This window comes from Charadrius vociferus, unplaced genomic scaffold (assembly GCF_000708025.1).
Source record: "Charadrius vociferus isolate BGI_N301 unplaced genomic scaffold, ASM70802v2 scaffold444, whole genome shotgun sequence".
NCBI classification, from domain to species: Eukaryota; Metazoa; Chordata; class Aves; order Charadriiformes; family Charadriidae; genus Charadrius; species Charadrius vociferus.
In genome coordinates, this window is record NW_009648242.1 from 1,523,416 (window position 1) to 1,547,409 (window position 23,994).

Below are 23,994 nucleotides of genomic sequence, written 5' to 3' on the forward strand. Positions count from 1 at the left end.
CCTCAGGGCGGCGACCTTCGCTCCGGGGGGGGAGGACACCACTCCGTGTCCCCCCCCCCTCCGGCCCTGCCCAGGGGAGGCCCGGGCCAGGGGCCTGGCTGAGGTGGTTTCCCGCCCCCAGGGCAGGGTCCCGGCTGAGGTGACTCCCGCCCCTCTCCAAGTCCGTCCCCCGCCGGCCTGGCTGAGGTGGCACAGCAGGCCTGGCACCTTCGGCCACGGCCTTGGGCACCCCGAAGTGCTCTCCTGTATAGCTTAGGGGTCCCAAAACTCAAAGCACGGCTGGATCGAGGCTCAGTGGGAAGTCTGAGGGCTCATCCCTTCACCTCCTTCTCCTCTTTCCTTGGGCAGACCCATTAAGTGAAGCAGGATGGTGCACCAGGCCAAGCGCTTTAAAATGCCAAGGGCACTGAGGAGCCTACACTCAATGTTTAAAACTGACCGTCACTTAAAGCTTGGGACTCGTATTCATAAGTCACTTTGGCAGGTTTTTGAAAAAAAAAAAAAAAAAAAAAAGTGACCATAGGCAAAAATCGGTGACTCCGTTCGCCAGCTCCAAATGGGGGACGATGTTTTGCTGCTTCTCCCCTATGCTGTCTTCTCTATTTAGCGGTCAGCTCTTTATGTAGATGTTATTTCTTACCCTGTGGTCGTAGGCTGCCTGCCGCGTTAGGGCTCCAATTCTGGTTGGGACCTTTAGATGTTAGTGTAATACAAATAATTAAAAATGCTATTTATAAAAAATAAATATCTGGGTGGCACAAAAGTACTACACAAAGTGAGAGTTAAACAATTAAAATATGTGCCAGGGAGTGTACTAGTTCATCCCATTTAATTCAGATTTTTTACAGAAAACTCAGCCTGCTTAAAGTCACTAACTTGTCATTACTTCCAAAATCTTTTGTTTGGGTCAACCTTAATGAGAAAAAGGACCAGGGAACGACAGGGCTCAGTAACACTGAAGGCAGTGGTAGTAACATTAGTTGGTGTGAACTTTGGGGTACAGGTGTCTTACTCATTCCTGCAGAATCGAGAGTTTTCTGTTACACTTTAGCCAATTAAACCTATAGAGGGTTTTGGGTGTGCTGGATGTTCTTCCATGGTTGTAATGTTGGTTTTAGCTGGAGTCTGCTGTTAGCTCTAATCGCTTCATAAATGTTCAGAAGAACTTTCATGTTTCTGGATGCCTGGAGTAGATAAGATATAAATACATCTTGTTTGCAAAGCCATTCTCTTTTGCTGTGATCTCACTGGCTCGCCCTAGCTAAAACGGGAAAATCTTTAGTTAGTACTTGCAGGAGAATTTTGAAAACGATCCCTGTTCATACATCTGCAGGTGCTTCTATTTAGACAGCTGTGACATCCTTGGATGTCTGGTGAACCACCACACCACTTGTGAACAAGGAGGTGCCATCTGGTCCGTCTGCATCTCGAAAAAAGTCTTTAATTAACACGATATGCTGCCAGGGAGGGGTGGTCTTACCATTGTCAAGGTTGAAGCAGATCCTAGCTTCTTCCAAGTAAGGGGTGTCACTCTTAGACCGGAGTCTTCTGATGGGTCTCCGGTCTATATCATCCTCAGAAGACGCTGTCATCAGAGTGGGCACGGTGAGAAGAGTTGCCCGACGAGCTGATAAGAACGAATGAATGAAGAGGAGAATACCAGCAGAAATGGAAAGGGTGAGGAAGAGGGAGGAAAAAAAAAAAAAAAAAAAAGAGAAGAGAGAAAGAAAATCACTCAGTGGAAAACAGGATCTGTAGCAGGTGGTTAGGAGAAGAGGCAGTTTGCTGTAAGGTCCCTGCCTCCCGTGGTGCAGAGTTTAAGGGCTGCACCGAATGATGCCGAGAAGAGAAAAGATTGCTGTGTTGTGTGCCCCAAAGACACAGGTTATAGCTCTGTTCCTGCCACAGCTTGCTTGTTTGAAGTTCCTACTTTTGCCACTTAAACCACTCTTTTCACAGCTTCTCAATAGCTGCAGTCTCTCTTTTTCTGAATACTGTTTTCGAGGCTGTGATGCCTGAGTAATGGAAGTATTAAGTATTTGCTTAGTTTGCAGGAATCCGTGGAAGCTGTGCTTGGGACACATGACATAATGCCTACAGCAGCTATTCCAAAAGTCAATTTCTTGTCTTGATTTGCGCACTCAAACTTAGCAGCTACTTTTTGCTCTTGGTCACTTTAGGTCTTAGTTTCTCAGTTGTGAATCAGGGAGAATCATCATTTTCTTTCAGTAGGGATTTCCTGAAGATACAAATTCATTAATATTTGTAAAGTATTCGTATACTTTAGTGAAGCACTGACGAAAAGCCCATGAGGAAATTAAGATTTCTATCTTCTGAACAGGGTTTAAATGGCTTGGGGCCATGCCTTCAAGGAGAAAAAAGCAAAATATTTAATACTGGCTCATTAAGTGAGCACTGCCCACTCCATGCACTGATGAAGCAAATGGTAGGATAGTAAAAAATTACTGTGTCATCGTGCAATTAGAAACCGTACTATAATACATATGTATAAGGAGACTGAATTAATGTTGCAGAGGCAACCTTCAATCTGGTATTGCCTAAGAATTTAGCACTTGACCTCACAGCCTAGATAATGTCCCTTTAATGTAGGTGGGTTTTATGTGTAATGTAATTATGAGTGGCTGTTGAATGCTTTGGGTGCTGAGCCTATAAATTACAAATCACAAACAGAAGAGCCTCTATAAATATATCCACCTCAATTCTCTCTCTGAGTAGATAAAGATTATCACAAATGCTAGATGGGCTCTGGCTGATCACTGAAGGCGTGAGTATCATGCACAAGTACCTTCTGAGTGTGTTTCTTTCTCCTCCACTTCATATATAGCCGGAAAGAGAATTTCAGCTTGAAAGCCCGTCCCTACCCTTAGTGTGGGACTATTAACGTTAACTTTCATGTGGGACCCTGTAAGAGCCTAGGGGCCTAAACCCTGGATGTTTCTTCTTGTTTGGGCATTATCTGGCATAACAGTCTTTATTGTAGGCCTTTTCTAAGCCACCACACTTCAAATAACTAATAATGAACTATATTTTCCTGCTGGGACTGGAGAGCATGACTGATAGTGACTAAGAGCATATTCTGCAGCCTGCTAACTATGCAACTTTCTTTGAAAAGTTTTTTAGAGTTCCAAGTAATACCTGTCAATCAGCAGCCTTCAGATGCCTAAAACCTGACTTAGGTGTTAGGTATGATAGCATATAATTAGTATGAGTTAACAAAAGCTGTCACGCTCTATTTTTCAATTTGCAGCATTATGTAGTTTACTAAACAAGCATATCTGCGCTGCTGGAGGTAGCGGTTATTTCTGGTCTGTCTTACTTGTTTTCTGGTTTTAAATAGATTTCTTTCAAGTTTTTGCTCATTTCTAACCTAGCATTTGAATTTGAAGTAAGAGCTAAGGGCAAGAGTTGAAATTGATTTAATGAGGTCAACTATTTAAGATTAAGCTAAAGTAAACACTGTGACTAGACTGTAAACCATTATTCCCTTGTAATAGGGATGTACACTAATGAAGATAAAAGAGAATGGAAAATTTCTGCTACGGAGAATTTTGTGTACTGCATCATCAAATTTACACTTAAGGAAGATTTATCTGCATACGAAGTCAGCATTGTAAAAAACATCTCATAAAACAACCATGTAAAAGATTTGTCTTTTAAAACTGGCATGATCTAGCTGTAGTTGAAGTCAGTGGAAGGGCACCCATGCATTGCAGGGCTGGCTGGATCACAGCACAGGAATCTATTTGGAAAAAAAACAACACCAACTTGCATATACGTTTATGGTAAACAGAGAATAAGAGTGAGCTTTTCTATATAATTGTTTATAAATCATTTTTACCTTTTGGGTCAAAATATTGGGATCTGGCTTGTATTCATTTTGACTAGAGGTAGGTGGATGCTGGAAAATGTTTCCTGGAGTAATCATTATATATTACTTTGACAACCATGATTATCTCCCCTTTGTGTATATTACCAAAAAGGAGTTTTCAAGAATGACTGGAAATTTTAAGTAAACATTGGAAAATTTTCAGAGGAAGCTAATAAACATTAAAGCGTTTTGCAGTAAAAACCTAAGACCAATTCTTATGCAGCCACAGAACTGGAAAGTATAGCTGATCGCATTCTGATATCCATACGGTGATGCTGAATATTTACGCATGCCATGAATATACCTGTGCACATGCTTTTCCTAACAGTAATCCATAGCACTCCTTATTACAAGAATGACTTGCCATATATTTTTTAGTAAAGCTGTCAACTTTAAAGCTGCCCAGTGTGACCATTGGGTCCATCACAGATAACCTACCAGTATCTCTAGCTTCAGCTGCTCTCCACAAACCAGCTCAGTCTCTGGGACACATTTTTAGGAGATGTTTTTTCAGGAAAATTAGGAAGTGTCCTCTTGAAGGTCTTGGAGTAAAGGAACGACGTTACAATACACATTAAGGGGCCCACTTACACTGCAAACGGATTTTAGACCGGTGTCCGAAAACTCATTCTAAGGAGCCTCTCTAACAGTACACAGAAGGCAAATCAGTCATTCTGGTTAAATTCTGTCATTCTGTTTGCATTGTTCCTAACAGGGTTATGCCACGATTGGCACATTGCGGCAACATCTTGTCTGGTATTTCTTAGAAAGGGAAACGGTTTCTTACGGAGCGAAAATTCCTTAAAAATAGAAATGCCTTAATGTATGTAATGACACCTTAGAACTGATTATATATAATCTCACATTTGTTGTCTCAAAATATTGTATGTTACTAAAGTGTGACAAAAGTATGCATTTGGGAGAAGGGAATGTGAAATGCATAAATGATTATATTACATGTTCAGAGACATTTTGAACATACAATTTCAATATATTTAGTTACATCTACAAGTGGTCTGATTTTTGAATGCTGTTTGAAATTACTGAAAACAGGGGGGACAGTTTGCAAAGAACAGTCAATGACTTCTATTTTTTCCATTAAAATACATTTCCACATATTTTAATAAAAATATTAGTACTAATTTTTGTTTGCCAAGAACTAGCTTTATATTTTGAAGAGTTACAATACTGATTTTTTTAAGACTTGTGGTTTTTAGAAAAATTTTGGACATTTTTAATCAGAAAAGTTTCAGAGGTAAAAAACCACCCTCCTAAAAATTAGTCAGAGAAAATGTGAAATATTCATCTAGATTTCTCCATCCACTTTTATCAATCAACTTTTATTAAAATGTTTTTGAAATATCTCATTGGTGACACAAATACCCTGCTCGCTCTTGGCTTAATAGGGTTTTAATCTAGTAAACCCTAATTTGCATAGCAGATTCTTACCTCAACATGGTGAAAACTTTTGAGACCTGACGATTTGAATCTTAGTACAAGCAAAGTCCTAAAATGTTTCTGTGTCGATGTCTAGACCTAGATGCATTGGACAGGGTATGTTTCTGATGCATATAATCACAAGCAACTTCAGAGGACATGGAAATCGCCATAAAGGAATCCTGGTTTAAGTCACAAATCTTTAAGACTTTTTGGAGGAAAACCTAATTTCTCAGGGCAAATTTTGAACAAATTTGTAGAATATCTGTGAAAATATTTTAATTGCAGTGCTGCTGTTGCTGATTGAGTAGGATTCTGTCTTGCTACTTTTTTTTTTCGTCAGAGAAGCATATGAGCTTCTTACGCACTTCTACTTCATCTTCTGCGGAAAGGGCTCACCATGGTGTAACATGTAGATAACTCACCCATAAATGTGGTTTTGGCTAAATGTAAGCTTTTGAAACATAAGTTCAGGTACATTTTGATGCATCTAGAACATGATATTCCATCTGTGCTAAAAAAAAACCAAAAAAAACCCCCTAGCTTGTGAATATTCTTCTTTAAAAGACAGACCAATGGGTCCAAATGGATGTTTATCATGAAAAAATCTTTTGGTCTGATTAAATGCCACTTCACTTTTGTCTTCTTTTAAATGCAACTGATAAAGAACAAGGTTTGAAGGATCAGAGATGGGAAATGGGGTATGACTTGCAGGAGAAGAGCGCAGAAGATGTGTGCAAGCACTGGAGAGGACATAATTTGTCATTTATGAAGAATGATTTATAGGCTTGTGTCTCCTGGATAAATGCAGAAGCGCATGAGCGTGGATTTCTGCATTTCTCTAAAGCAAAGCTGTTAAGATCTTTGACACCAGTTTGATGGACATCAGTAATCTGAAAGAAAGTACTTAGATATATAGTATTCAAACACAGGCATGAGTGTTGCAAAGAATAGTACACAATCAAAAGGACATCCACTTTTATGCACACGCTCATTATGCTGGTTTGTGATAGCTGGGTAAACATATGCGCAATATGCCTAACTAGCAATTTTTTGTGCATTTTAGAGGAAACATGCTTGTTCCTCTGCCATTATGTCCGAAGGCAAGTTGAAAACAGACTTAAAAATAAATAAATAAGCAGCTAAATTATTATGAAATAGGGGCAAATAGGGGCTTGGTTATTTAAAATTAATTTGTGATAGAAAAAAACTAGATTTACTTTTCAGAATCTTTTTTTTCAAGTGTGATCCATGCATCGGTTTTCTAAAGTTTTCTGTATTTAGGGGTGTAGAGAACTGGATCTCAAGCATCCTAGTTTTATTCAGATATGCTGCTGAGAATTAGAAGATCCTTATTTCTTCTGACTTTAATTTGGCTGACTAGATATTGAAATAAACGAGCAAAAAGTAGCTGAAGTACAGTTACTGCAACTCACCCTGAGCTATTTTTGTACAGTTGGTGAATGCAGGCTACCTAACTCTGCAAGCCAGAGACTGATTGTGGCACGCCGTTGCCTATTCCTAAATAATGGGGACATGCCACAACAGGAGGTGGGAAAGGGAAAAAAAGAGTTTAAAAAGGATGAGGAAAAGATTGATGTTGATCAGTTACTTCCTTGGATTTAAAGGGAGGGAAATTACATCAGGAATGCACATTTGCTGTTACTGATTCGTCTGTTATTAATGTTATTAGTCTAAGAACTAGTGAGAGCACAGAAATGAAAAAAGAAAAAGACCTGCTAATTAACATAATAATTAATAATTAATTATTTATTAAATAATAATAATTATTATTTTATTAATAAAAAAATTTTGGTGGATGGACTATCCTAATGTTACTTTACACAAGGAATATCTGCAGTGGAATCATTCTGGATTAGGATCCAGCGATACTGCAGCAATACGCTTTTGTAAAATACTGGACATAATTTAATATGCAAAAGCAGAAGGGAAGTAGCACTGTGTAGTCAGCAGTGGTTAAAGTCAAACATCTAGAATGAGTCAGCACTGTATGAACTAAAATAAATGAGCAAAAGTAAGGCACAGTGAAATAAATAAATTGTGGAGATGAAGTGCAAGGGCAAAACATGGAATTAAAACTATACCTGGGAGTATCTTATTAAAACATGGAAAACTGATCAAGAAGCATTTCCTGAAATCTTTTGATCAATAATGCCCTATGTGTCTATACAATCTTGTGCATCTGTTATCCCTTGGCCCCATGTACCGTATTTTTATCTCCATATTTTTTCTACTTTACTTTTTTTCATTCACTCCTTTCATTCATCAAGTAGATTGCAGGAATGTTGCAACCAATAAAAGCACACCCAATGTGAGTGGATCTATACATTATTTATAGATACAAAAGATAGTTTAGGGTAAGACTTCAAGAGGGCTTTGTTCAGTTAGTTAAATACGCACAGTGTATCCTGCCAAATGGGCTGGCAAGCAACTTCAAGGTATGTAGGAGCACCTTGGAAATACTCAATTGATGCAGTTAATTTTAAGCTTTGTGCCCCCTGCTGGTGCGAAAGGAGATAAGATTGGAAAAGTGGAGGCACAGGTCTCCAGGAAATCGGAAACAATTTTATCAGAAGTCGCCTGAGATCAGAACCCGGACTCCTAGCGGGGACCAGAGGGTCTGACTGTAGTGCAAAGGTGGACTCACACAGCCCAGAATGGCATCCTAACTGCACGATGTCCAGCCTGTCCCACCAGGCTATGGTGTGCAGTTGCTAGAGGCACCAAGAGAGAGGGTGAGTCTTAAGACCCCTTCCGTCAGACTCATGGCTGCAGAAAAGTGCTACGCGCAGTCTGCAGTAGGCGACTCTCCTTTTATGACAGTACCCAAAGCCTTCATCTATAAAGTACTGAGCAGAAGTCATTCTTCTCTCGTAGAGCTCATCCAAGGGGCTGCACCCCTTGTATACAATGGGGTACACATTTCTTAATCCTGAACAAGCCTAGGCAAGATCTAGGTACCAACAGCCAGGGCCCTGCATGCACTCCCTGCACACAGTTTAGTTGGGTGTGCTTAAAGCAGACTCTCTGACATGGCACAGCTGTTGGAGACAGCAGCTTGAGAAGCTCTGACCAGCTTTGAAGCGGTCTGAGAAAGAGGCAAGAAGCCTCAACAGCTGCTCCCTCCCTTCTTTGGGGAGCTACGTTTACACTGAGGCCATTGCCCACTTGCTGAGCGAGGCTGCGGCTGTGCCTGTGGCTGGCTGTGTTCCTCACTGATCCACGTCCTGACCACTGACTTAAGGTCCTGCTTGGTCTCATACCTACCTCATCACCCTGGTCTTGTCTGATGATCTGGACTCTTGGCTGAACCTGGTGACTATCACGGGACCTGCCTTGCTCGTGTGCTGCGGTGCCTTACCTCTGGTAGGCGAGGCCACTGCCTCTGCCCATCTTGCTGTCTCTTAGCTCACTTCCCCTTATAGACCATCCTGCTTCTGCTGCTCCTCAGCATCAGCCTGCTCAGCTCTGTCAAATACGAGGTCTTTCTTTGTATGTCCTGAAGCATAATTTTTTCAAGTAGAACTTCAAGATCAAAGCTAACGTCTCTCCAAAGTAGGCTACAGCCGAGATGGGATCTGCACATTTACAGCTTTGGATTGCAATTTGACTTGTTTTGGGGAGGTTACTCCCTTTCATGAGTTAGGTCCTGTCTTGCCTGTCAGCACACGATTCCTCTATGCAAACAAATGCCAATAGCACAGGCATCTTTCACCCAAGTTAGTGGTCCAGGCTTTCATAATCAGTAGAGAGAATAAAGCATGATTTATAGTATCCCAAGGAAGATGTCTGAGATTAGGTGAACCCTGCTCTTAAAATGACTGTTTCTCTCCACTAATACATGCCAGGCTAGTCAGAAGTCTTAGGTGGACACATCTTCCCTGAGGACACCTAAGGAATAAGTGAGCTGAATCCTATTCCAGACCCCATTAAATACTTTTAGCTCTCATGGCTGAAAGCCGTGGTAGATATGTATTTAGAATACATTTACATCCAAGAATGACTAATATCTTCCACACACCTCAAAGGGAAAGACTGTTTTGAAAATTAAAGTCCAGCTCCACGCTTAGATTTCAGATTCAGACTTTCCTAGGGCAAGCGGCTAGATGCAAGGGATCACAGTCCCTTCTTTCCTGCTTCTGATTTGCAGATGCGTCACCAGGCATTACGCACTTGGCAAGGACACCCCCCATCTCCTAGATCCCAACATACGGCTGCAGAAGAGACAGTCAGGGAGGGCTGCAGAGCTTAGGATATTTCTGGCTGGTATCTGAAGACTACAGCCAGCTGGCTTCATTTACCAAGTTTTCTAAATCTAGCTAATCCTACTGTCAGATCCAGCTTTTGTGACTTTTCCATCCCTTCTGCTTCACTTTCCTTGGAGGAAACAGGGAACAGCTGTTTGAACAGTAGATGCAGCCCGAATGGCCAAACATCCTCTGTTCTGCGCTCAGCCCACGGGAGTGAAGTGATGGCTGCTTCTGCAGGAGAGGATGGGAGAGGAGGCAACTGATAAGGTAACACCTCTCTCCTACTACCCTACAGCAGCAAAGGCAGTTCTGCAGCTTTCTGCAGGAGTAGAGATGAGGTGGGGGCGTTAGTGCAGGCAGCAAGGGATAGAGAACTGGTTAGTTGCTGGGGGCCAAAACCCTGTTTCAGTCTGTTTGGTGAGGTCAGAGCATCCTAGGTTCAACTACTCAAGACCTAAGGTCGGCTGGGATTTGATGTCATCTGCTGGCAATGGCATCGTAGCTCTTTGAGTTCCTTCCCAACATTTTTGCAGTCCTATTCCTTCCCTTCTCTTCCACCCACAAGGAGTGGGTACAGATGAGAATGAGTGCTTTACAGCTGCCATTTGCAACATTGTCATATCATTACTGTGAAAACATTGCAAAGGAGTTTTTTTCTTGATCTGGAGGATCAAAGGATTAAAAGGCAGGAATCTTCAAATCTCACAGAAAGAGTAAGTGGGTCATAAACCCCCATTCTACAGTCTGTAAACAGAGCATTTTGTAATGCAATAACGAATAATATAACTGAAGTAATAATAATACATATAATGTGTTCTGATGTTGTTTCTAATTAAACGGCAGAATCCTGTAGTCTTCTTTCACTCAATTCTGTCATAATGCAGTTTTAATGCCTATACACATACTGTTTGATAGCATGATTTGCCAATAGCATCATGTTATTATATTAACATCAAATAGTTACTTGCAGTCCCATAAGGTAGATCTGGTGATAATGCTTTCTTGCAGACCTTTTATTCAGTTCCAAACTAGCTACTTGAGCTATGCCATTCATGGCGGATGGGTGCCTCACATCAGTGTATTTCTTTTGGGTTTGTATTTTTTTTTGTGTTTTGTATTTTTTTTTTCAGAAAGTTATAGCTAACACAGTTTAACTGTTTCTCAGAAGGCAAATAAGGGAAGAAATATATTGGGTTTGCTCATGTTTGGAGAAATCATGCCATTATCTCATAGAGAAATGCCTGTTCTGTGGAAGACAGCCTTAAAATTTGGCACAAGGTACAAGGACGACAAGAGTTATCAGAGCTATACGGGCAGCATCAACACATGCTTCATAGGGTTGAGTTCCTTGGTGTCTACGGGGGGTAAGATAGCTCAGAGGAAGGAGATGCTACCATTAAGAAGTTTGGGGCTAAGGATGGTGATAAAGGCATTTGCTACAGGAAACCTCGATGATGAAACTCTTCCAGAGATTTATTGTTTGGCCTGCTGAAGACACCACCGTCACCTCAGAGATGCTCAGTGCTACCTCAGACAGTGAAAGGTTCCCAAAACTTCTCTCTGCACAGGCCACATTTAGTCTCTCACACCTATTGCTAGTGGGGTTGTCCATCCATCCTTGCCCTCAGGCACCTCTCCTGTTGCCAGGGGCTGCTGTGTTGCAGCATTTGAGAATGTAGAGCAGAAGCATTGTCACTTCTGTGTGCAGAGCGATTTCCCTGTTGGCACCCAGCTTGTTGGAAAGCAGCTGACCTTAAACACAGAGAGATGAAGAGAGGGGAGAGTACTAGAATTTGGGGAAGAGGTCTCACAAGTGTGTGAGGTTAGCGATGTGAAGGACAGGAGCTGGGGAAAATGCAGTAAAAGGAGGAAAGAGAAGGGTGAAGAGTTGAAAGGGGCAGATCATAAGCACGTCATGGCTTGAAGCAATGTACTGTTTCCAGTTGTGGAGGTAATTAGGGTTTGGGAGCTTCTCTACTATGCTGTGGTGAACAGTGGAAGCGTGTTGTTGGCGTCTTTCATAAAATGTTCGCAAGCAGAAGGACAAAATATCCCCAAGTCTCAGTGCTGGTTCGTACTTGTTTCGGCCAAAGGATAGAAGCCCACATGACAGATGTAAAGGTCAACGCCCTGCTGATGACTTTTGTATCAAGGAATACAGTTCTGCATGACGGATTTTTTTCTTCATTTTGCATTTTAAAAAAGCAAAAGAATTGCATTAAAACAACGAATTAACCAGGTGCTAAGGTTAAAATTTCAGTCATGCATCTAACTGCTCAGCACAAGCATTTCTATATGTGCTAACAATATAATTTCTCCAAGTATGGGTAAGATAATGTTTTTTTTCCCTTGCCCTCCTGGAAATACAGTGAAGGTTGCCTGTGCAACCCTTATTGGTCACCCTGTGCACATTACTGTAATAGACTTGCATTGCATGAATACATATTCCTTCTTCCATAGTCCCTTCTGTACCTTGCAGTGCACAGGGATGTTGTTGACAAATTGCCACAGCTTGTAAAGCGTTAAGCTGTAGGTTCCTGAATTTCAGTTTCTATGGAATAGCAAGGGGTTTGTTCTCATAGCGATATTGAAGAGCTTATTTTAATATTACTTCTGTAGCAATGCTCAGGTGTCCATTGCATTTTAGAGATGGAGAAAAAGCCAGAAAATCAGTCATTGCCCTTAGCTGATTTTTCTCTGATTTTGAGGTGCTTAGCATTTGTTTCTGTTGTTCAATGCAGACGGCTGTGTTGTGACAGGAAAGGTTTTCTGTGACTTGTAGACATGAAAATGTATCACAACTGGGGCAGCATCTGGGCAATGCAGCACGTGTTAGGCAGCAGCACCTCAGCTGAGCCAAAGGTTAAAGTTGGTACTGACCCCTGTGTATCTTGGGACGGTGGCATCCCCCGGGTGGATTAGGTCTTGCTCTGGGAGAATGACCTCCAGAGGGAAGGCAGAACTCTGTTGGCCAGACTTTGAATTTGATAAGGAATTGATGAAATTAATGGTGGAAAAAATCTGGATCTCATTTTCAGAAAACAGGCAGTATGTAAAACCAAAAAAGGCTGATAGAGCTAGTTGATCCTTACAGTTTTCTTCAATTCAATACGGTGTTTAAAGTTTAAGGAACAAAAAAACCCCTTCTCTCTGAAATTGCAAGTTTTCTCCGAAAATAGAACTGGTGAGAAAAATGTGAACTGACTTTACCAAAAATATCATCTTTGTCATGAACAAGTCTCAACTACATTAAAGCAAAGCAGCTTGATTACTCTTTCTCCCTCTCACACTGCTGCTGCTCGGTGGGGACCTGAATTTCACAGGGAAGGATGCAGACCCGCGAGAGCCTGCTGTTTGCATACAGCGTGCTGGACTGCCTCAGGGCTTTCCCAAACCAGTTATTCCTGCAGCACTGAATAACACCACATTATGATCATGACAGCATCGATAAGCAAGGAGGAAGGGAAAGGACAGCACAGGCTTACACGGCAAGCAGCGCGCCATTGCTGTCCCCTCTGCTCGTCCATTTCGGTTCTGCAACACCAGGGGCTGGATCTTGGCCGTTCCTTTTGCTCTTGCTGTGCACCCAACAGCTCTCATAGCTTTTCCCTGTCCTCTGAGAGGGCACATCAACCCTATCGTTACTCTTCTTGTAATCCCTTTCACACCCCCTGCATTTTGAAGGCCTTTCCCTGTGGCCTCTGTACACTTCAGTAGGTCAGTCACGAGGGCTGGCCCTTGTCCGGCCCTATACGTCTTTATTGTACAGTTCAAATAGTAATTTTCTGCATCGGTACCGGAGTTTCTTACCTTGAGCTCCTTGACTGTAAAACAGTCTATGAGCAGACTCGACATCCAGAAAGTAGTCCATTTTGAAGGAACTTTATGTTTGTGTACAATATTCCGGTATGGATGATCAGTCAGATTCCTGGGAAAGATTACAGAGATGTCAGACAGAAAAAAGCTGGTGACTTTCTTTGTGGAAGGAATTGTGTAGGCAGTCATTGAAGTACTTCATATGACATATTAGGGTCAAAGAATTTTCAAATCACTATTCATAGAACTTCATAAGTATCCTTTTCTATTTTGGTTTAAAACCTTGCCTAAATACATAAAAGAACAGTACTAGTGCAGTAGTAGCAATATTCCTAGTACCTTTCTAGTACAATCACCTTTATTTTAGCCACAATCTCCATTTCTTACATGACATAGTTAGATTCACCTGCCTGTTATATTTGCTCTTAAAAAGAAGATCAGAAAGGCTTGGGGCAGGGACCTCCCTTAGCCAGGTCCACAGCCAGCACCTCTGAGTAGCCGCTATTGTAACAGACTACATTAAAAATAGCATTTGTGCCGCTTATGCCAAAACACTGGACTAGAAAGGAAGATGCAGTATTCTGGATATTTCATTCCACCTAAATGACCAGAGGCCAGCCTTGCTTTCCCTGTCCCCTCTTACTGACCAGAAGTAGCAACAGAACATCCCACCATCAGTTTTAAAAGATGTGATAAAAGTGATCATTAAGAAATGGTAGACTATTCCTAGCAGTGCTTCTTCGCTGAAGTTTATATTTTTGTCATTCTTCCGAACCTCGGATCTGTCTAGAGCCTAGATTACAACTGTCTAAGATGTACATTGAATCAGGTTTGCCTCTGCCGGGCAGAGTTCCCAGGATTATGCACATTATCATGACCCTTCTCCAGCCTTCTTGCTACCTTCTGCATTTTCTTCTACTCTGAACAACTCACATTAAAAAACAGGATTTGCAGAAAATACACAGTCCGGTTCTCTCCTCCACACCTCAGTTAGCTACGGCATATAATCATAAGCATACAAACAGCTCTGCGCAACGTTTATTTCCAGACAGACAGACAAAAATACCTCTAGTCCTTTTCCATGCAAACCTAACAGAAAGGTTTGGGGCAAGGAGTCCGACCCTTGCTTCAAGCAATTCCTTCAATTATGTTGGCAAAAATCAGGAAACCAGTGTTCCAAAGCTTTCCCTTTTTCCTTCGATTCAGTTTTCATCGATCAACATGCAGTCCTTTCTAAAATTCAGAAGCCTATTCTGACGAGAAAACTTTTAAAATTCCTCAGCAATTCACTTTCCTGGAGCACTCCCAAACCAGAAACGATACTTACTGCAGAGTATCGAGAGCTGCCGGGCAGTGGTGTAAGCTCCGGTAGTTTCAAGGAGGGTTTCTTTGATCTTACTAAATGTCCCCAGTGTAAGCAAACAATTTTGATTGTTTGATTGGAACTCTGATGAATAATGCATAACGTCAACTGGACTTCCTTTATCAGATAAAAACGGCCAGGAGATGTTGTTACTTAGCAACAGGAGGTGACACTACGATCATCTCCCCCACTCCCCCTCACCCTTCATACTGAAAAATTAAGCCCCTGGTTTTGATTTGATAAAAACTTTCCCAAGGGGAAAAAAAAATCTACATCAAGTTTCCTTAAGAATTTGTTTTTCACTCTGATCTTCCTTGTTGCATCTCATATTCTGAGATATTTTTCAGTGTTTCATAATGATTAACCATAACATCATGTTTTGTCTAATAATTTGCTTTCAGTAAGTAAAATACCTACTTTCTCCATCATTTACTGCAAGGGTAATGAGATTGTTAAATGTTTTGCTATGAATGTAACGCAAAAAACATCTTGAAGAGATTCATTTCTTATCTGGTACTGCTTGTTGGACAAGGCAGACAGAAAAAGCAACACACAAAATGTTCTAGTGATGCTACGAAATATATAGATTATCCAGAAACCTTTCCTATTACAGAATTCCTACTTTAATTCATTCATTCATTCTTGAAGGAGCTCTAACATCTGATACAAGCATTCTCGAGGAATCATTGCGTTTCTGCTTAAGATACAGCCTTTTAGAAAATACAAGATGTAGCTTTTTTCAGGAAATAACAGTGATAAAAAGCCAAAGCACTGTGAAAGATTTTAAAAATAAATAAAGAAAATCAGATACAGGAGATAAGTACTTACCAGTGTTACTGACCTCTTTCCATCCTACTGTCATGGAATAAGACTAAGCAAATGCAACCCAGTCTGTGAGCCAGAATGAACAGCTTCTAATTTTCACTTCAACCTCGAAATCAAGAGTACTGAATAGAGAAAGGTGACGGATCTGCTGTTTTATATTATGATGAAATGAAAGCTCTTAGCACAGATCTGAGTAGAACTGCTTTTTTTTATACTACATTAGGCTGCTAATTTGAGGAAAGTGAAAGGCTTTGTTTTACTGTCTTTTATCTGTTCTCTTTGCTACCCCCACAATTTCATTTGCATTTAAAATTATTCTTATGTCTCCACTGCACTCCAAGGTATGGAGCATTTTCTAATCACGATGAATGTTCAGTGTGGTTTTTGTGCAATGCCACTTTTATTCTGAGCCAGAAACATGGTGAGTAATTATAATTGCCAGCTATTTTCTAGAATGAAATACAGAGTGGTTGTCTGATGCAGTTTCTGATTTTTCCTCCATTTAGCAGTACATTGCAACAAACTACTCAGTCAAAGCATCAGTAAAAACACAAATCAAATAGCACAGTGTCATGGCATGATAGCTTAAACATGCATGTCCATAGACTGTGAAAGCAGAATATGTTTCTACTGAGATCTTTTCAATTATAATTTGCCTTTACTGAGGTTGAAAGTGGGCTTGGATGGTTAATAAACTGAAATATAGCACAGTTATCTCTCGGTGGCTTCCAGTTCATCTAGTTTAGCATTATTTGAGATGCACGTGGTTTGGAATCCTGATGAAGCCAGGCACTAAGGACTGACAAGGGCCGTGCTATTAATTTGCATGGGCATCCCTCACAAGAGGGCCAGGACCCTGCTTCTTCCAGCAGGTCTTAGTGTAGTTCCCCAAAGTCCGATTTTGGAAGTGGATCAGAAATTGAAGGCGGCAGTGATAAAGTGATCCTTTGATAAATTTAGACTCAGAAGTTCTGACCAAGAGAAGTGTCAGGAAGCAATCAGGCTTAGTCTTCCCTCATATGCAGATATTCTGCTCAAAAGATCAGGTATAAATTTCCTCTGAAATCCATTGCCACCAAACGTTACTGGTGCTCAAAACTGTGGGTTCTGAAAGGTCAGATTTTCATTTCAGTAACAGAAAATTCTATATCAAGTAGCATAGGATTTTTCTGGCTTTTAAGAAGAAACCCAAGGAGATAAATAAACCTTCAGAGTACAGGGTTTTTTTGGTGCAGGTTAGAAAGTAAGAATCCCCTGTGAGCAGATTACTCCATGGGTTTCCACTCCTTAAGATTTCTTACATGCTTCTTCAAAGCACCCAGACAGTATCAAAGATAAAGGTGAGCTCTACAAACTCCGGGTAGAATCCGGTATGGCTGTTTCTACACTGGCACCCCACTAAATGTGGTTGGATTGAGTAGGCGTCTCACAGTGCCACCTTAGTGGTGGATCTGGCTTGTGCAAACTGTGTTCCTGTTTTCAGAGGTGTGACAAACATTTTCATTCCTAAACACAAATTAAAGCAAAAACAAATGGCAAGAACACTGCAAGCCGCCTTCTTTGTATTTTGGAGAATTGCTAGCACCTTCCTCTTTGCATTTTGGAGAGTTTGTATTTGCCATGATGACAACTGAACAACAGGTCTTTCTGAGCTGTCCTGTGATAATTGTCGGATCATTAACTTACCGACCAGAGGCCAGTTGCTTGTTTAGCCCAGCTGACTTTCTTCCACAGAAAACCAGAAAAAAAGAAGAAAGGCTGGCAACGCAGAGACACAGAAGAAAAAATGGAAGACAGGAGAACACTATCCTTCACTCTCTACAAGGATGATATCCTGCTTGCTTGCAAGCAATATGGAATACTTTTTTTCCTAGGGCTGCTGGATCTCCCAGTCAGAATGAGGCTGAAAAAAATACAACATTGCATGCTGGAGAATGTTTTATAGCACCTGTCCTTTAGCCTTTGGTGTGTCCTTCTGATCCTCTTTGCCATCACCCTTTCAATCTGCATTGTCATCTTCCACCCTACTGACAAACGTAGTCATTGAAATCACCAGCAGCCTCTCTCCTGACCATTGCAAGATCATTCATCTTGATACCTTCATCCATCTCAGGGATTTACAGTTCACTTTAAATTATAGTGCAGCAGTTCTGACAGCTGCTAAGAGCTCTCTCTGACTAGGGGGTACTTAGCAACAAGAAAGATAACAGTGCCTTTATATTTATATGCTTCTGTGGCATTCATCACTATGAGGGAAATCCTTGCCTGCCTGGTTACAAAGTCTTTAGGATGGTAGTGTGGGCTCAGATTTGACCCGCAGTCCAGAGAGAGCTCTACCCTCAGAAAGGGAAGTCCATAACCTCCACTTCAGTTGAAAAGCCTGCGTGTCTAGAAAAGTGTTCAGGTTAAACTGATCTGTTTTGAGTTAAGTATGATCCCCAGATCAGGCTTCACACATCCTCGAGGCTCACTCTGGAAGTTTTGCACAGCTCTTGAGCTAATGCGCTGTGCGTTGAGATGTGTACTCTGACTTGTTCCCAAAGAACTGCAGAGCACCTCAGGGGGCAGGACAGGAGAAGGACAGCAGTAGCCAGAACCAGAAACCGTACTCTCCAGCTCTCTGAGCACTTCCCTGTGCTCTATCAAGCCCTGAAGCCAAACTTGCAAGCCCTCTGCTTTTGACTGGACATCTTACCAGCACAGATCCCTGTTCAAGATAACAGGTGCAATGGTTTTGCAACACACACAGATAGCCACGGAGGACTAGACTGAGACTGAACTCTGTGAGCTAGACCATAAAACCAACCAACCGATCCCTGTTAAGGAAATACTTGGAAAAAAACCTGTCACGCTTTGGAAAAAATTTGAAGCTGGCTTTCCTCATCATGAGCTTAAGTAACCTACTGCATCACATTTGACTTTTTCCCAAATTAAAAAAAGAAAACCAACCAAAAAAAAAAAAACCCAACCCCAAACCAAAAAAACAACCCTCGAGGAAAGTAATTGAACACTTGGCATTTAAAAGGAGTGAGTAGCCTTCTGGTTTTCTAACAGTCACATACATGTAGGCATAGGGCTGTTTTTTTTCCTACCCTGAACTCTCTATGGAGAACATAGCTGTTACTGTAATGACTCAGAGCCTTGGGAAAAAAAAAAAAAGTCTGCTGCTGACAAACACTAATATTAACCTGAAAGAAAGTGGGAGAGAGAATGTAATGTGTGACTGAAGAAGTGTAGGCAAGGTGATTATTACAGAGAGTTGTTTCCTGAGGGATACATTCAGAATAAAGGAAGAATATAAAAGTTTAAGCCCCTAAGCTATGAAGAATGGGGTTTTTTGAAATTATAATTATCAGTCTTGTGCTTAGATATATTAAAAAGAGAGGATTGCTAGCAAAATTAAGACACAAATATGTTCTCTATTTCTTGTTTGTAATGCAAGACAAATATTATGATGCACACAACATACAAGAAAACAAAAATATTCAAATGAGGGTTACAGATGCTTTACAGTTATAGAGACTAACATTGATGCTTTCAGAAGTTTCTACGAATTTTGTACAACTCCATCTTGGGGTCCTCAGGCTGAAACCATTTAGGAATTTTGAAAGAGTTGTGCAGAAGAAGAGGCACTCCCGGTGTAGAGGTATTTATTTTGGATGCTTCTGCCATAAAAATTACCAATATCCAGAAACTCTGACGAGACTGTAAAGGTAGCCCTGGCTCTTGAAATTAGTGGAAGGTTGGGTTTGGGCTTTCATAGCATGAGGGTCACATTCTTGTTATTTAGCTCCAATGCAAGAACTGTATGGATTCCAGTGCAGAAGAGATGAGCTTGAAAAGAGGCAGCTCCAGCATCCTGCGTCATGAACAAGAAGTTAAAGAAGTTGCTAGTTGAGAAAATCTTAAAAGTGCTGTCATGAAGAACAAAGGTTAGCTATCCTGCATAGAAAAAGTCTATTCTAAGATGATATATGGCAGTTTGATACGCCTTCATTTGAGGGAGGAGAGGTTGAAGTCGTAATTATATGATAAACATATTACAGAAGAGAGGTTTTGGGAGAGCATGTATGTTAAAGCCTAATCCTTCCATCCTTATACAGGCAGAAATTCTTCTACATTAATAGACCTTCGTCATCCTCCTCAATTACATGACCAGATCATTTTTTTTTTTCTATAACGAACTACGCAGGAATGGAAGAAGAGGAAATTTCCCTAATTCGTTACCAGGGGTGACTTGGTGGAAGTAGAGAAATGCAGAGCTGTCTGTGGCAGGGGAAGTGGATAAAACTAGTAGAATAGATCTTTGGGGTAAGCCTTCCTCCATTGCCCCACCAGCATGCAGCAGTCGTGGCGGTGGAGGCATCCCTTTTGGTTGCTTACTCACTTTTCAAAGAATTCTGGCAAAGGAACTTTAAAAGGATTCAAAGGGGCAGCTGGAAAGATGACAGACAGACAGCAAAATCATCCATCGTCTGTGCCTTCCTGAGACTGAGCAGTCACCAGATCTTGAGCTATCCCCTGCACAAGGGACAGTGCGACTGGCCAAAGATGTAATAGGGAATGCCTTTAATTTGCACTTACACAGGTACCAATGATCTCAGTCTTAACCTTCACTGAAAGAAAGGGAAAACCAGCACAGGGAAACTGGAAACAAATGTATGCTTACGGTCTCCTGATGGCCTCTGAGAAGTTGCATTGATAGTGGATCATTCCTAAATCTGGTTTCAGTTGGTTGCTGGTTTAAATGGGATAAAAAATTCTGAAGTTACTGTATTTATGTCCAGCTGCTCAGTTATGTGATTACATTTGATAAAAATCTAGGAATTGCAATCTGGTTAGAACAAAATCAAATGACTTCTTGCCAACTCACTTTATGTAAAGCAAAGACATGACTATGGAGTATTAATGAAGTTACAAGGTGTAGTCCTCGAATAAGATGATGAGATTTAATATTCATATAGCACCGCACACACATAGATAAATAATGCATATGAATGCTGGTCTCCGAATAATTTACATAAAAGTCAATCTCCTTTCCTGTTTCTACATTGTGCTATCCTCTAAAAACTGTAACAACTCCTAATACAGTTTTCAGAAGTGTTTGGCCTGTGGTTTTTTTTTATGATTAACTTCCCCAGGAAGAGAAATCAACAACGAGATACCTCAGGTATTTCTGGACACACATTACTGTACCTCACTACTGGAGTTATTCCAAAGTTTGCTTTCATCTTTAACTTAGTTTAGACACGTGTTTTTATGTGCACAAGTTGGATATTTTTCTGCATTTCAAATATGTAAGCATATGCAACTACATATTGCTGTGCCTTCATTCTTTATCGAAGGATTTGATCCTGCATAATGCAGGTCTATGCAATGTCAAAAATGACGAGCAAGATAACAAGCCAGAAGAACCTAATTCTCTCTTAATGATAGTGAGACTGTAGAGCTGTCAAGTTACTTTGCCTGGTAGCAAAAGTATGGCCTAAAAGAAGAATCTGTATTGCAGCTACGTGTTCCATTAGCATGATGGGGGCTACACTAGTTCTCATGTCTCCTCAGACATGCCTGCTTTCTGCCCACGTCGTCCTCCTCCTTTTTCACCATACACTGCAGGCTCAGGAGAGTACTTCAAACTCTGCATGTTGCTCGTGATTTCAAAGAATTTCTGCTTGCCTTTGAGCAAAACCTCTTTGTACCTTCAGTAGGAATTTGTAGGACTAAGACCAAATTTGCATTCCACCATGGAACAGCTAATGCAGATCCTCTCCTCCAGTTTCTTCAGCATGACAGAAGATCAGGTCTTTTAACGACACCAGACTGGAGATGGTTTCTAAAAAACCGCCGTCAGCCAAGGACAGCTCTGGCGTTTTGTGTGCGTTGCACTTATTTTCAGTCAACCCCATTAAGAAGAAAAATACTGCATTTATTCTGTTGCCCAAGTTTCACTAATTATTAGAGTCACTACAACCATATTCGTGAGGTGTATCCCCATCAACTGTCAGAACAGCACGTACAGGCAGACTGCAAATAATTGCCCTGACAAATGACATTTCACAGTCTATGGGTGGTCTTCTCAAAATAACATTCAATGTTTACTCTGTGCCCCCCAGGCTGGTAAGTAATTTTAATAGAACATTGTCTTTGGGAGAATGAAGGAAAAAGGCACTTGTGGCACAGCCTAGAAGTTAGATTTTTAAAATAAAGTTTAATTTCACAAGTGCTTGTTTAAAAACTTACTAAAAAATCAATGGAAAGTCCAGTGAATTTAGATTAGACTCAGTAAGTACAGTGCCTGTTTCATTCCTTACGGGGCAGATCCTTCAGAAACACTGAAAGTTATAACATTAAGGCTGCCGGTTAACTCTCATTTGCATATTGTGCAGTAGTAATTTCTGAGCCATTGACATTTTTTTTTTTAGTTAGCAAAACCAGCAAGTGTCCCTTGTGTGGCGCACATACCATCCGCACATCCACACAAAATTTCCAGGGACACGAATACCAGCAAACCGCACTGATGGCCTCCTACTCCTGGTCACGCTTGGCATGAATGATAGTTTTAACGTCAGATGGCTGTAGGCTTTGATCACATGCTGACATACACGACTCACACCTTTGACTTTTGACTCTACCTCGCTTTTTTATGTGATTGCGTGGGAGCTCATAGCGTAACTATAAATCCAGAGCTTGCGCTCTGTTGATTTCCGATATTCAAGCCAAGTGATGTTAAAGTGAAGAAACAGAAGAGCCCAATCTGACAACCGGGTCTCACCAGTTCTGTTGTAATTGGGGTGTGCACAGCAGTAATTGCAGGACATGGTTTTCCTTGGGTTACTACTGCAGCAGAATTACAGATACTGCTCAGGAGGAGGGGTCATGGTGATAGCTCCCGTGTTGCACAACAGAAGAAAATGCGAAGCTCAGAGCAGCTGTGGAATTACAGCCCTGAAGCTACAAAGATGTGTGTTTGGTAGAGGTCAGTGTCTCCGCAGAGAGGTGAAGGTGATGCCGGGTCCGTTAATGTAGCCCCACTGCATTTTTTTGAGAAATATGACTTTAATATTTCCCCCTCCCCTATAAAAGACTCCCAGGGTAATAATAACAATAAAAAACCCTCCTCCCAATGTTTTCTTTTTAAACACATCAAGCATCAGAAAAGCTGTCATTTCAGACCAACTTCTGCCCATCCCTATGGCAACTAATGGAAGCATTTAATACTATATATACAAAATGTAATTTGCTCCCCCGCCATCTCTAGTTATACTCTTCTTTTTATGCTAAAATTGCTCTGTGACGCCTACAATGTTTGGAAAATGCTTCTGAAATGACATGCATCAGAGGTTCAACGTCACTGAAAAAAGCTCGAGTGACCAATTAAAAAATACTGATTTTGAAAAAGCAGTTGAAGAAATTAACAAAGGCCAAAAATATCTTGTCTGAACGGTCATATTGTTAGTCTTGGAATGCCCGGTATTAAAAATGTCTTCAGAAAAGTAGGGGGGAGAGGAGAAATAAGGCACTGATAATCAAATCAGCAGAATGACAGCATTTAATATCTTTGCAGGCTGCAATCAGTGGTCCCTGTCACAGAAAGAACTTTAAAAGCTGCAAAGCACTCTCTGGAAATCCTTCCTTTGCCTAGCCCCTTATAGCCTTAGAAGTTACTTAAAGTCAGCTTGAACTCGGGGCTTAAAATATTAAAATAAAAATAATGAAAAGATAAAAGTAATGCGGATTTTTTTATCTCCTTTTCAGAAGGGAGAGATATAGAGTATTCATTGCTTACAGCTCTGTGTTATGAAGCTTCTGTAACAGAGAACACACAGTTATTATTTGGCTGTCCAGATCATCTACTTTGCTGTTTCCTATTCCTTACATCTTTTATCTATACCTGTTTCAAAGAGAGCTGAGTACCACACAGTAAAAAGCATTATTAAGTACAAGCATACTAGGACATAACTTATTTCTGTTACCCCCCCTTGAAGTCGTCAAACACGCACAAAAAGCATCTCAGTTTCATTAGGCCAGATTTAAAGAAATATATAAAGATATTTTTATAGTATGTAAACATATAAATCCACATATATATATTTTATATATAAACAAATGAGACAAGCAAGAAGACATCTATTGTATGATAATACACCACCTTTGTCATTTTTATAACAATAACAGAAACTCCCCAGGTTATCAGAATGTCTCCCAGGTATCTCCAGTAGATATTTCAAGCATGAAAGGAGTCCACTTCATTAAAATCAAGAGAGAGAGTAGCTCTGCCATTGCCTGAATTTAGAGTATGGTGCTGTGCAAACAAGAGGTCTTATAACAATCACCGGTCAGCAAAGACAGGTATCGCTTACAAACTAGTCTGCGTACCTTCATAGTAGGCTTAG

At 40.9% G+C, this 23,994-nt stretch overlaps 1 protein-coding gene across 1 annotated transcript in view; it reads right to left on the bottom strand.

The window, feature by feature from the left end:
• The window catches only part of PHACTR1 (phosphatase and actin regulator 1), a 310,226-nt gene extending 296,758 nt beyond the window's left edge, over positions 1–13,468 (bottom strand). The window contains exons 1-2 of the mRNA XM_009884181.1: positions 13,408–13,468; positions 1,481–1,627 (exon numbers count right to left, since the gene is read on the bottom strand). Of these exons, the coding sequence (XP_009882483.1) occupies positions 1,481–1,627; positions 13,408–13,468 (208 nt within the window). The remainder of the gene's footprint in view (positions 1–1,480; positions 1,628–13,407) is intronic.
• Positions 13,469–23,994: the final 10,526 nt, after the last annotated feature.